The sequence below is a fragment of the Ascaphus truei genome, chromosome 4 (assembly GCF_040206685.1).
Source record: "Ascaphus truei isolate aAscTru1 chromosome 4, aAscTru1.hap1, whole genome shotgun sequence".
Lineage (NCBI taxonomy): Eukaryota > Metazoa > Chordata > Amphibia > Anura > Ascaphidae > Ascaphus > Ascaphus truei.
This window is the reverse complement of record NC_134486.1, coordinates 347,524,934-347,539,683: the sequence shown is the minus strand read 5'-3', so window position 1 is coordinate 347,539,683 and position 14,750 is coordinate 347,524,934. Positions and strand designations below refer to the sequence as shown.

Sequence of the window (14,750 nt, the reverse complement as noted above, 5' to 3'; positions counted from 1 at the left end):
TGCAAAGAAGCACCAGGAGTCCACAACAGTCAATGTAAGATTAATGGCAATAGCAAATGAAGACAGTAATCAAAACCCTGTATGAAGACAGTAATCAAACCCTGTGGTCTGCTCCTTGTGCTCGTGTGGAGTGCTGAGGCGAAACGTTGCCCCCCTAGCATACTTGCCGTTCTCCATTTTTTGTGTATATTCCTTGTGTTTCATGTTTTTTTTCCCCTTTTCCTTTCCCCCCCCCCCCCACCCCTCACTTTGTGACATGCCCATTTGTGATACTGGTTTCTGCAAACACATTTGATTTATTTCTGGTTTGTTTTATTATTAAATGTTTATTCTGCATTACAACTGTTTTAATCATTTAGCCATTAGACAGTGAGTGCTGGTACTTACGGAGATTTGTTAGTATTATACAGGGGAATAAGGGTCCCCTTTGGTTCCGTGCACCCGGCAATTGCATTAATTTAACATCATCAGAGTGCTGTCTATCGTCCCCCTTTTACCCTAAGCTACACATTACGTACTGTATTACAGTAAAAAAACAGGTATATTGTGGCACTTTAAACCTTAGAGATTAGCAACCTCAAAATGTAATCTGTATGTGATGTGCAGGTATTTTGTCAGGTTGCTAAATGGACCCATGACAGTGGGGCAAATTGATTTAGTTCTGCATATTTGACTTCTTTCTCAAAGCATTTTGTGTTTTGTAGCCATTATGTATGTTTAATTAAAAAAAAAAAAAAACATAAAACCCAGACTGATTAAACCTATCTAGTTGTGACCTCTATTACTTGAATGTCCTGAGGACTGGATTTAAAAAAACTACATTAAGTCTTTGTACAATTATTGGGCCTCAAGGTGCAATAAGACTTTGCACCTTTAGGTAAATCTGGTTTGTTGTTTTTTGTTGCGGTATATAGTTAAATGTCTAAAATAAAGACTAAGACATCTTAATTTTCTTTCCAGAAGCCTGTCGCTTTAGATTGTGATGGTAACACTGGAAGCATCAGAGATGCTGGGCAGTACCGATAATTATTACTAATCCCTCTGACATGTTCTTCTGGGGCAGCACAGACTGTTCTTTACTGTAAAATATTAAAATATGCCCTACTACTGTCCTATTTTTTTTTGCTGCGCTGTCGTTGAAATAATGAGTGAACAACATGTTTGTACTGTTTGTGGCACAGCATAAAACAGATGGAAAAAATGTGTACAATATATTTAAATAATTGCATTCTACATTTTATTTGAAAGAGTGTAACATGCCATTTAATTTTTAGTATGTAATGCATATGATAGGTAAAATTGTTAATGAATATTTTTCTATTGTACTTCAATTATCTCTGCACTTTGAAAACAGTACATTTATATAAAAAATTACTTTATATGTATAAGATCACTGAAATGCATACAGTACATATGTTTGATTTTGGTTTTCTTTCTGCTTGAAGAATTACTCACTTTTGCAAATGGGTGGTTTTCCTGTCCACTTCATGTCACTTTTACAAGTTCGATGCTCTGACCCACCAGCAAGAAAATATCCCTGTTGGCAGGAATACATTAAAGTATATCCTAAGGTAGGTAGATCTATTGATCTTACATCTGCATGGGCTGGAGTTTCCGGCTGTCTGCAGGCATGAGCTACAAAATGTTAAGAAATTAGAAAATAAATATTTTCATAAAAGTGAACAAAAAAATAATTAAAAAAAAAACACGTTTTTGAATGAAGACTCAATACATCAACAGAATGCATATACATTAAAACATTTTAGATCAGATTTTGTTTTCTTAAATGAATCGGCCATGTGCAGCAAAAATAAATAAATTCATGCAACCAGGAATCACGGCTTTTTTCTGCTAATTTCCCAGTTCCAAAGGGAAATCAAAATGACAGAAGAATCAATGAGGGGAACATCACAATGACACATGCTGTAATTCCTCTTACTGACTGGCTGCTGCACATTTTAACTCCAGGACATTCATTGTACATATCTAGTCTCTGGTGATGAGGAAGTAGTGTTTTTTCCTCATGTCTCCCACATACGACTTATTTACATAAAAATAGGGCATGATGGGGGAGACTGCAAATTATACAAGATGGTACAATTACAGCAAGTTTAATTAATTTCCTTTGTGTAACTTTAATAATGTCCTGTTCTAACCAAATATCTTAAAGGCAACTGCTAGGAATTTGATCATATTACGTTAACAATAGTTTATGTATTAATAAAGCTGGGAATACGGCAAAATTTCTGAATGGCATAAGTATGTTCTCCCCCTTAGACAGAGATTTAACATTTCTAGTGCCAGTGCATTTTATGTACAGTAAGTAGATTAGGAGCTGCATAATGCTGTCATTATTACTTTATCTTATTATTTTATTCGGCTAATCTTTGGTATTTTGAAAAAATTAGAAGTACATTGTGAGATAAATACATTCAGTGTGTAACCGTGGGTAATAATATAATTGTAATAGAAACAAGCCTAAACCAATGTGGCTGAATAAACAGGTAGGGGAGGAAATGGAAAGGAAGAGGCAGGTATTTAGATTATTAAATTCAGAAGGAATGGAGGCATCATATCAGGATTATAAGGAATGTAACAAAAGTTTAAAAAGGGCAATCAGATTAGCAAAAATTGAAAACGAAAAAAGGATTGTAATAGAAAATAAGATCAAGCCTACAAAGTTATTGAAGTACCTTAATAACAAAAAGATTAGAAAAGAGAAAATAGGACCCTGTCATTGTGAGATGGGCTAGAAAATGATTGGAGTTAAGGAAAAAGCAGAGGTATTAAATATATTATTTGCCTCTGTATTTACCAAGGAGTCAATTGTAAAAATATTTCAACAGGAGGAAGCCAAAACCTCTATATTAACAAACAATTTGTTAACTGAGGAAGAAATGCCTGGGCAGATTGATAAAATGAAAGTAAATAAAGTACTTGGCCCCGATGGCATACATTCAAGGGATCTTAAGGAGATAAGTTCAGTAATAGCCAAACCACTATATTTAACATTCAAGGACTCCATTTGCACAGGCTCAGTACCACAAGATTGTCGTAAAGCAGTTGTGGTGCCTATATTTTAAAAGGGAGCTCCTTGTAGATCAGAACCGGGGATCTGTAACCAGGACATCAATAGTTGAGAAGCTTTTTTTTTGAATGGGATAATATTCAGGAATACCGAATGGATCACTAAATTACTAGTAATACTCAGCATGGATTTATGAAGGATAGGTCATGACAAACAAACCTTATTACTTTCTTTGAGGGGGAAAGTAGGGATTTAGATAAGGGTAACATAGTCAATATGATCTACTTAGATTTGACAAAGACTTTTCATTAGGAGCCACATAAGACTTTAGTGTACAAAATAAAGGAATCTGGTCTGTTACAAATATTTACAGCTGGATTGAAAACATGTTGAAGGATAGACAACAGAGAGTTATCTTAAATGGAACCTTTTCAGGTTGGTCTAATGTTGTAAGTGGAGTACCTCAAGGCTTGATACTGGGACCATTGCTTTTTTAACAATTTCCTTGAGGTTGGCATGGAGAGAAAAGTTTTTATCTTTGCTGATGACACTAAATTGTGTAAGATAGTGAAATCAGAGCAGGATGTAATATCTGTCCAAATGGACTTGCATAGGTAGAAACTTGGACAGGTACACGTAGATGAAAGATGAGGTTTAATACAGATAAATGTAAAATTATGCATTTGCTAAACAAGAATAAACCGGTTACTTACAAATTAAATGGGGCAAAATTTGGTCAATCCTTGATGGAGAAGAATTTAAGAGTGCTTGTAGACAGCAGGTTTAGCAATAGTGCCCAAAGTCATGCAGTAGCTGCAAAGGCAAATAATATCTTATCTTCCATTAAATGGAGTATGGATGGAAGGGAAGAAAGCATAATTATGCCACTGTATAAAGCTTTAATAAGACCACACCTGTTTTTTGGGGGTTCAATAGGAGCTTGTTAGGTGTCCAGTGTCCAGTATAGTATACCAGTACATTGTGTTCCTGCAGATACTTTTCCTTCTTAACATTTTGTTTGTTTAAAAGATTAACAATCTTTACTGTTTATAGTACATTGTATTCCTGGAGGAACTGTTCCTTGTTCCCATTTTGTTTTTGAAAAAGGTGGACCCTCTCTAGTGGCTACATTGTATACTTGCTCCTGTTTTTGAAAATACCTGAATGTTTGCTTATCAAAAGGTGCAAATCCATATAATGTCAGCTTTGACATGAACGCATCATATGGGATTGTACACATAAAAGCACCACCCTATATTTTCTTCCAAAAAAAAAAAAAATCAATAGGCATATAAACTATTTCAGATTAGATTTTAGAGAGATTCTATGGTTTGTATTATCTCACCCACAATTCATCTTTAACAAATGTGGACAGCATACTGCTATTAAAGAATACTCTGATTCTATCTGGGATGCTATTTCCTAGGCCGTGGGTATGTTCAAAGAGCTATTCTTCAAAAAAATAAACCTATGGAAACCTTGGAAGGGTCTACAGGAATGAAAAGAAATTCCTTTTAAAAAGTAAAAAAAACTGATTTTATTTTTAAATTGAACTAATCCTAATGGTGATGATCTGTAAAGGTAAAATTAAAGTTCAAGATAAATCCAAATGGAAATGACATTTGCTGTTAGTGTATTTTTTCCTATTCTGCATAATGTTAAACGAAATAAGTATATTAATAGTTAAAAATATTATTATTAGTCATATATACAAATGTAGCAGATGTTATTGCACCAGCTTTAAAAAAAATGCAATGCGTTAATACTACTGTAATAATTATTAGAAGACATACAGTGTTATCTATTTAACGTGTTATCTGTTATAACGCACAAAATATTTTCTGCATGATTTCTATCTTAAACTGGCATTAACAGAGGAAATTATATCTGCTAACCCAAGAAACCTGAAAAATAAATTGAAACAATCTTTACAGAATGCCCCATATATTTATTTTGCATACCTTGAAGTAACTAAAAAAAACAATGTTCCCAGCAGGATATTTTATCAAAATCAATAGCAAATAACATTTGGAAATATTATATTTTAAATGTACAATGTATTATTATTTTTATTTTTATTATTATTTTTAAACGCTTGCCACAAGGACACATTCATGTTTAATACTGTAACACTCATATTGATGTATACCTTGTTTTCAGGAGCATATAAAATGGTTGTGGTACATTATTTTCTGATAGAAAAGTAGTGTTATCATGTATACATTTTATAAACATTTATTTTTTCCCTAAAACCTGTACTAAAAGGATTGTATGCAGAGATGTAAATGTACCACAAACCTCTTTCCAAAAAGGCAACTAATCGCAGAAGAATATCTTAATCAAAAACATTTAAAAAAAAAAGAATCTATTACTAATAAGATAATTTAAATATATATGTGAGGAAATCTATTAATATATTGATTCATTTCAAGTGTGAAATTCATAAATAAGTACTGTAGTTAACAGATTTGCTATTGCAAATTGATTAGAATTAAATTAAATGTTCAAAACTTTGATAATACTTACGAATGCATTCAGGCTGGATCCCACTCCATGTTAAATTAGCAAAACAATTACGTGTAGTTGAGCCTTGGATATGGTAGCCTTTTCGACACCTAAAGAAGACAGTGCTTCCAATCTTCAAAAACCAAAAAGATCAGAAATATGCCATGAGACATACAGTAGTATAATCTGGAGATATCTAAACAGACAGATCAATGAGTGTGGAATATTCAAACTGAACAAATGTTGTTGTATTTTATTTTACCTGAACTGAGGTGTCCCCTGGATATAATCTGTGGTCCCCGGACTTTTACAAACTTTCTGATTGCTAAAATATTTAAGATTTTTTTTTTGTGTCAGTGTATGACACAAAAAAATCTACAAATGTGGACTTGGGTCATCTCCCGTTGACTGCAACTTTTATTTAGCCAAAATTACACCATGGATTTGCCAGAAAGACCAAATGAGTTGTATCTTTGGAACCGAGGGCTTCCTGGAGGTCAGCACAATGCATATCAGCTCCAAGGGACCCCCCTGATTATGGGGGACCTTAAAAAAAGTCCCAGCAGCATGTACTGTGGATTTGAGCCAAACATTTATAGTCATACAATCCTTGCATTTTTATAGAATAACTTATAAAGATGTAACCAGCCTCAGTGCTTTTGCTGCCAAGAGCAATTCACTGTCCAAATCCCGCAGCTTCACTCGGCACAGAGAAATTATCTATTGGGGTCCCTTTTTCCAGAACAGACCCCCAGCAGCTATCCATGCTTTAACTGTCCCAGGGGCTGCTGCATTTTACTTTTCTTCCTGCGGCTCCGGGGTCAGCAAGTCTGGCTACAACTGTATAATAAAATGTAAAGCTTTGATCATCAATGAATGAACTCGTTTTTGGCCATATAGATAAGAATATTTATACAGCACATATATTATTTACCTCATAAGCCTTGGAACTGTTCTGTGTACCATAATTCGGAGTACCAGGGTCTCTGCAGGTGTTATGGGCTGGATCTGAAATGCATGCAAAATTCAAACATCAGACAGGGTTTCTATAAAAATTCAAACATTAGACAGTTTATATAGAAATAGTCAGTCATTTTAGTTTATATTTCTTTCACAGTGTAATGCTTTCCATCAAAATTAATGCAAAAGGATGGAACTGGCAGAAATGTCAGATAAGTATTTTACTTAAAATATGATGTGACTTCAGTTATACTGTCAGTAAGGAAATAAATATTAAATGGATTTCCTCTGTTAGGAGATTAGCAGAGGTTGATTATTTTTTTCAATTTGATCTGCTGATGGTGAAATATATTTCCTAAATCGGGATATGTAGATATCTACCCATATGAATATTAACATTGTCTAATGAATTTGACAGAATTTTGTAGGAGATGAAGAAAAACATCATCCACAAGCAAAGCTACTTCCCAACATTGAAAGAGATTTCAGTTCCATTCACATTAATTGTTTCTCCAACACAAGGATGAGGCTTCACGGCATAGTATATAATAGACATAGAAGCCTATTCATTAAACTGCAATAATGACAATGCTGTGCTGAATTTGCTTTTATGAGAAGATTTGCCTCTAAGGTACTTATGCAGAGAGGATCGGAAAGGGTATCTTCTGGCCAAAAAACTCGCCAGAAAATCTTTTAGTCACGAGAAAATGGCGCGATTTTTAAAATCCGCCAGAACAGTTTTGTAAAGTGTAAAAGTCACCACTCACGTGGCGAGAACCTGGAACTCGCCATGCTATTTTAGCGTGCAATGCAGAAGGACCGAAGCGCTGGAACGCGCCATTCTGCCCTTTACTATGGCATGTTCCAGGTAGCCAGGAAAACTTGGCAATTTGACTACCATCTGCTAAAAGAAGGTAAAGGCGCTTTCTGCATACGGCCATAATTTATGCCAAAACTGTGGCTATTTCATTGCCGTTTTCACAGTAAATCATGATCCTCTCTGCATAAGCCCCTAAGTGTGTGATAAGCAAATGTTGTATGCAATTGAGGAAAATTCACTGACTATTATCCATTAATCTGTGATATTGCATATCACCAGAGTTGCTCATTTTGGCCAACATTTAAGCCAGTAATTAAATAGTAAACAACTAGGTGATATTTTCTTTAATTTAAAGTACACAAAAATAATAGAATAGAAGGTTAAAAAGAACAAGAAGCAAAAACGTAAACACATGAAAAAAGGATAATACACCCAGGAGACTTTACAAGCTATCATGTATACAGTAATTTATCAAAAGAGAGAGGGAGAAAGAGAGAGCAGGAGTAAGTCCATTTTTCATCTCTCTGTTAAATAAGTACATATTTTTTTGAGAGATGGTGGAAGACTTATCATTTGATTTTTTCAGTGCTATTGAAATGCTCAGATGTGTACAGATGTAGCCAGGGTATATTTTGTTGCTGCCAGGACTATGTTTTATTTCTCACTATGTGGGGTGGTTACATCAGAAGGAACTCACTACTAGCTATTCACACCTATTGCACACATCACTTATCACTTAAGATCAGCCCCAAGAAACCTGCGTATACTGTAGTTCCAAGATTTAATAAAAAAAAGAGGACAGTCTTCCATCTCTTACAAGGCACCTCACTTCTTGAACTATTTACCCGAATCTCTCAAAACCACCACCTGTTTAAGATCTTTTAATACTTATTCTATAATTGTGTTTGTCTACAAATTAAATATTCTGTCAATATGTTTTAATATTCTCCTCACGATATTCTGTGTTCAGGAGATACTTGAAAATGAGAGCTAACTCTCAATGTATTCTCTCTGTAATTTAGTCTATTAATAAAGAAATAAAAAGATGAATTATTTGTCATGTTTTTAAGCTTTCAAACATGACATAACAATAAAAGACAAGTGGTGAACACATTATTAATAAAAAGGGGTAAATCTAAGTGAAGCTTTAAAGTAAGGGAAGATAACCTTAAGGTTAAACCAAAATTAAATGGGAGGCCAGAAGAGCTGAACATTGTAGTTTTGACACCAGAATCAATGCTACAATCAGTAAGAAATTCATTATCTCTAGAATGACTTCAGAGGCCGGGAAAAAAAGAAAAAAGTCCATGGTTAATTAAAAAAGGCAAACTGAAGGTTGGTATAAATATCAATAACTTTTTTGGGGGGAAGAGAATGACAAAAGAAATGAGAGAAGGAGTGGCTCAGAGAGTAACGGCACTGAATCGCACTGGGAGTTTTAAGAGCAAGGGTCTCAAAATAGAAATAGCTACAGTATAGCGCAAACCAATACATAGCAGATGTTTGTGGCAGGCCAAAATATATCAGCAACATCAGTTTATTAATGACCTTGAGGTTGTCATAGGGAGCAAAGTCTCCATCTTTGCTGATGACACTTAGGGCCTCATGCAGTAAGCCCCGATAAGGCTTTTTCGGCATTTTATAGCCGTTTTTTGCCCTCCTGATTCAGTAAGCCCCGATAAGTGGGAATTATCGGCAACTTTTGTTCCGAAAAAAATTTTTTCGCCACCCGGCTGCCGATAAGCCACTTATCGGGACTTTTTTTTCCCGCCTGAATTCAGTAAGCCCCGATCAGCTTTTTGGTGCTGATCGGCAGGCCAGATTGGAGATTTTATGGCCAATCCAGCCCGCCAACTAAAGTTGGCAACTTGCTGAAGGAGAAGCATCGGCAAGGGCGACACTTAGGAAAAATCAGCCCTTTTTCCTGCCTGTGATTGATGCCGGGGGTCTCCGGAGCTGATACCCGCACCGGAGCCCCCCGGCATGCATCCGAGGCAGGAAAAAGGCATTTAAAAGCCACTTCATTACCTTAGCGGCTAACCGCTAAGGCAATGAAGGGGTTAACCCACCGTGCCAGCGTTATTGTGGGTAGCGGGGATGGGTGAGGGGGGTATTTGGCCCTGGGTGTGAGTTTAGGACTTGCGGGGGGGATGCGGGGGCACTTAACCCCTTCACGACCGTAGCGGTTAATACCGCTACGGTCCTGAAGGGGTTAAGGCCTCCCGCTACCCACCCGCAAGCCCTAAACAACCACCGTTGGGGCTAATGCCCCCTTCACACACCCCCACTACCCACAATAATAAAAGAAACACACCCCAGCCCCACAATAACGAATTAAATAAATAATTAAATAATTATATATATATATATATATATATATATATATATATATATATATATATATATATATATATATATATATATATATATATATATATACCCAACAACACCTATACCCCCCTAACATACAGTATAGTAATGGGCAGAATGACTATTATCCACAAATGGATAATAGTGCAGTTGTCCATTTACAATACATACACAACAATAAAGACTTTAAATACATATAGCACTCACCCATGTCCCACTGCCACGATGAAGGCCATCCTCATCTTCATCCTGGCCATGCCCCATCCGCTTCTGCAAAACAAACACAAGAATTACAACATCCAAATTAATGTCCCCTAACCCCTTAATCACCATAGCGGTTATTAACCGCTACAGTTATTAAGGGGTTAAGCCACCATCACCCACATACCCTCCCCCACAAAGCCCCCCAACCACCCTCACCCAATACCCACAGGGGAGTCCTACCAAATACCCTTGGGCCTAATACCCCCTCCCCCAGCACATACAGTACAATAATGTGCCAAATAACTATTATCCACATAGGGATAATACATTATTTGGCCATTATTAAACACATTCAATACCGTTAAAATGTAAAGAAAATTGTACTAACCTCATCAATAAGAAGTCTCCGTCGCCAGCATCATCCTTGGGGTCCGTTGCCAACATTAGAAATAGCCACAACATTTGAATATCATTAACATAACACTGAACCCCTTAATCACCTTATCGGGTACTAACCTGAAAGGTAATTAAGGGGTGAAGCCATCCTGCAATGCCTACAACAGTTATGCATAACATCCTCAGTGAAATAAAAACCAATTGCCTAACCAAATTCCATTTAATCATTCAATCTGTAGGCTCACATGCCTCATAAAACATTGCATTTACAGTGTATACATGTAGCATAACATGTAAACTGCATGTAAACGCTGCAAATCAATGTTAACAATACAATAATCCCACTCAAATCGCCATACATCACAAGAAGTATATTATTTAATACAATAAACTCACCATCAATGAATTACCACACATCACTTACATCCCTAAACAATTAAAATACCATCCATACCAATTACACAATGAACTAAAGCTATCCTAACAGAGAACAACTTCAAAACATAGTCAAAAGTACACCAACAATTACAATATATTAAAGCAAGGCTTTCCATATCCTACTGTACGGCCTGGAAGCCCAAAACTTACATCTGTCTAAAAATAAAATACATTTAGCACACATCAATGCATAGCCACAATGATTAACAATACAGAATTAGAAGCTTTAACAACACTATCATTTCTTACCCTGTATATATATCTGTACACATACATACAGACATACATACAGTGGGAAGAAATGATATGCATTATAAAAAATGAAAACATGAAAAAGCAACAAAAAAAACAGTTACATTAAGTACATTTCTTTATTTAACTTACCATTACTTGCCCCCACCGACTCCCGTTGATCAGCTTACTCACGAACCAATCCACGACACCATCCACGACACCATCCAGGAACAAATCCACGAACCAAACCAGGAACCAATCCAAGAACAAGTGCAGGAACCAATCCAGGAAGCAAGCCACGAAGAAATCCACGAAACAATCCACGACACGATCCAGGAACAGGAACCCATAAAAGAAAAAAACATAACAAATTAAACATTAAAATAATAAAACATGACAATCAAGGGTTGTACTAGTTTTATTCTTAGTGAATCTGTATTAAAATACCTTGTTCCGGGGTCTTCTTGACGTCCGGTGCCACGCCCTGGTCTTCAATCTTCAGGAGGAGGTCCGTCCTCCTCGGCATCTGCCTTCAAAATGAGACGACATAGGCTTTTAAAGGCCTATGACGTCACATTTGTCGTCATATTGTTCCCACGGCCCTGATTGGGCCGTGAAAACCATGTGTTTTGGCCGATGTAAAAAAATTGATGACGTCACTTAAAGGCAATGCCAGCACAGCCAATCAGAATGGCTTTGCTGCTATTGCCTTTAAGAAAACGTCATGAAATGACACATGGCCGGACTCACATGGTAAGCCAGCCAATCAGAGTAGGGATGGAGTTCCCACGCTCTGATTGGCTGGCTTACCATGTGAGTCCGGCCATGTGTCATTTCATGACGTTTTCTTAAAGGCAATAGCAGCAAAGCCATTCTGATTGGCTGTGCTGGCATTGCCTTTAAGTGACGTCATCAATTTTTTTACATCGGCCAAAACACATGGTTTTCACGGCCCAATCAGGGCCGTGGGAACCATATGACGACAAATGTGACGTCATAGGCCTTTAAAAGCCTATGTCGTCTCATTTTGAAGGCAGATGCCGAGGAGGACGGACCTCCTCCTGAAGATTGAAGACCAGGGCGTGGCACCGGACGTCAAGAAGACCCCGGAACAAGGTATTTTAATACAGATTCACTAAGAATAAAACTAGTACAACCCTTGATTGTCATGTTTTATTATTTTAATGTTTAATTTGTTATGTTTTTTTCTTTTATGGGTTCCTGTTCCTGGATCGTGTCGTGGATTGTTTCTTGGATGTCTTCGTGGCTTGCTTCCTGGATTGGTTCCTGCACTTGTTCTTGGATTGGTTCCTGGTTTGGTTCGTGGATTTGTTCCTGGATTGTGTCGTGGATTTGTTCCTGGATGGTGTCGTGGATGGTGTCGTGGATTGGTTCGTGAGTAAGCTGATCAACGGGAGTCGGTGGGGGCAAGTAATGGTAAGTTAAATAAAGAAATGTACTTAATGTAACTGTTTTTTGTGTTGCTTTTTCATGTTTTCATTTTTTACAATGCATATCATTTCTTCCCACTGTATGTATGTCTGTATGTATGTGTACAGATATATATACAGGGTAAGAAATGATAGTGTTGTTAAAGCTTCTAATTCTGTATTGTTAATCATTGTGGCTATGCATTGATGTGTGCTAAATGTATTTTATTTTTAGACAGATGTAAGTTTTGGGCTTCCAGGCCGTACAGTAGGATATGGAAAGCCTTGCTTTATTATATTGTAATTGTTGGTGTACTTTTGACTATGTTTTGAAGTTGTTCTCTGTTAGGATAGCTTTAGTTCATTGTGTAATTGGTATGGATGGTATTTTAATTGTTTAGGGATGTAATTGATGTGTGGTAATTCATTGATGGTGAGTTTATTGTATTAAATAATATACTTCTTGTGATGTATGGCGATTTGAGTGGCATTATTGTATTGTTAACATTGATTTGCAGCGTGTACATGCAGTTTACATGTTATGCTACATGTATACACTGTAAATGCAATGTTTTATGAGGCATGTGAGCCTACAGATTGAATGATTAAATGGAATTTGGTTAGGCAATTGGTTTTTATTTCACTGAGGATGTTATGCATAACTGTTGTAGGCATTGCAGGATGGCTTCACCCCTTAATTACCTTTCAGGTTAGTACCCGATAAGGTGATTAAGGGGTTCAGTGTTATGTTAATGATATTCAAATGTTGTGGCTATTTCTAATGTTGGCAACGGACCCCAAGGATGATGCTGGCGACGGAGACTTCTTATTGATGAGGTTAGTACAATTTTCTTTACATTTTAACGGTATTGAATGTGTTTAATAATGGCCAAATAATGTATTATCCCTATGTGGATAATAGTTATTTGGCACATTATTGTACTGTATGTGCTGGGGGAGGGGGTATTAGGCCCAAGGGTATTTGGTAGGACTCCCCTGTGGGTATTGGGTGAGGGTGGTTGGGGGGCTTTGTGGGGGAGGGTATGTGGGTGATGGTGGCTTAACCCCTTAATAACTGTAGCGGTTAATAACCGCTATGGTGATTAAGGGGTTAGGGGACATTAATTTGGATGTTGTAATTCTTGTGTTTGTTTTGCAGAAGCGGATGGGGCATGGCCAGGATGAAGATGAGGATGGCCTTCATCGTGGCAGTGGGACATGGGTGAGTGCTATATGTATTTAAAGTCTTTATTGTTGTGTATGTATTGTAAATGGACAACTGCACTATTATCCATTTGTGGATAATAGTCATTCTGCCCATTACTATACTGTATGTTGTGTATTGCTGCTATGTTTATTGGGGGCATTTGTCCCCAATAAACATGCTACTATGCGTTAACCCCTTCATTGCCTTGGCGGCTATCCGCTATGGTAATGAAGCAGCATTAATGTATTTTAATAATATTGTGCGTAAGCAGGAGGCCCCCTGAGCTGAAGCGCATTTATTTGTGGCTCAGAGACCCCCTGCCTCCCGAGTTACAGGCCCCGGTTTGGGCCATCGGTTACAGTGTGGACGCCATGTTTATTGCGGGGACGCTATAAACATGGCGGCGACACTGCCACCCGATGACACATACCGGGGCCTGTAACTCGGGAAGCAGGGGGTCCCTGCTCCACAAAGCAATGCGGTTCAGCTCAGGGGACCCCCTGCTCACTGTACAGTATAATTAAAAAGACATTCATGCTGCTTCATTACCGTTGCACATAGCCGCCAAGGTAAGGAACGAGTCTTTATTGATGTGTATGTGTTTTATTTATACTGTACATGTGCAGAGGGTCTCCGGAGCAGAACAGCATTGGTTTGAGGTCCGGGGACCCCCTGCCCCCCGAGATACAGGCCCCTTTATGGGGTGCCGGTATCCCTCTGGTTTGTTTACAGGTCGCGGTCACGTGATCGGGACCTTTTAAACGCCGAGGGATACCGGCTCCTCATAAAGGGGCCTGTATCTCGGGGGGCAGGGGGTCCCCGGACCTCAAACCAACGCGGTTCAGCTCCGAAGACCCCCTGCACATGTACACTATGAATAAAAGTTGTTTTTAAATACTTTTTTTGGTGCCGAAGTTTGCGCTGAGAGAGCGGCTTGTCTCTCTCAGCTGCAAACATCTATCGGCACCAAAGGCTTATCGGGAGCCTTATCGGGAGCCAGGCTGTATCGCCACAGCTCATCGGCAGCTTTGCTTTCGCAGTGCTTCAGCAGGGATCGGAAGGATTCGGCCCTTACTGAATACTGCGAGGGCAAATCGCCCAAAAAAAACATTTTCGCAATTCGTGCCGAAAATTTTGTATCGGGGCTTACTGCATGAG

The 14,750-nt window shown here is 37.8% G+C and overlaps 1 protein-coding gene across 1 annotated transcript in view; it reads right to left on the bottom strand.

Moving 5' to 3' along the window:
- CSMD1 (CUB and Sushi multiple domains 1) overlaps positions 1-14,750 on the bottom strand; it is a 2,556,145-nt gene that overhangs the window by 33,678 nt on the left and 2,507,717 nt on the right. Inside the window, exons 62-64 of the mRNA XM_075598211.1 lie at positions 6,468-6,541; positions 5,555-5,666; positions 1,456-1,635 (exon numbers count right to left, since the gene is read on the bottom strand). Of these exons, the coding sequence (XP_075454326.1) occupies positions 1,456-1,635; positions 5,555-5,666; positions 6,468-6,541 (366 nt within the window). The remainder of the gene's footprint in view (positions 1-1,455; positions 1,636-5,554; positions 5,667-6,467; positions 6,542-14,750) is intronic.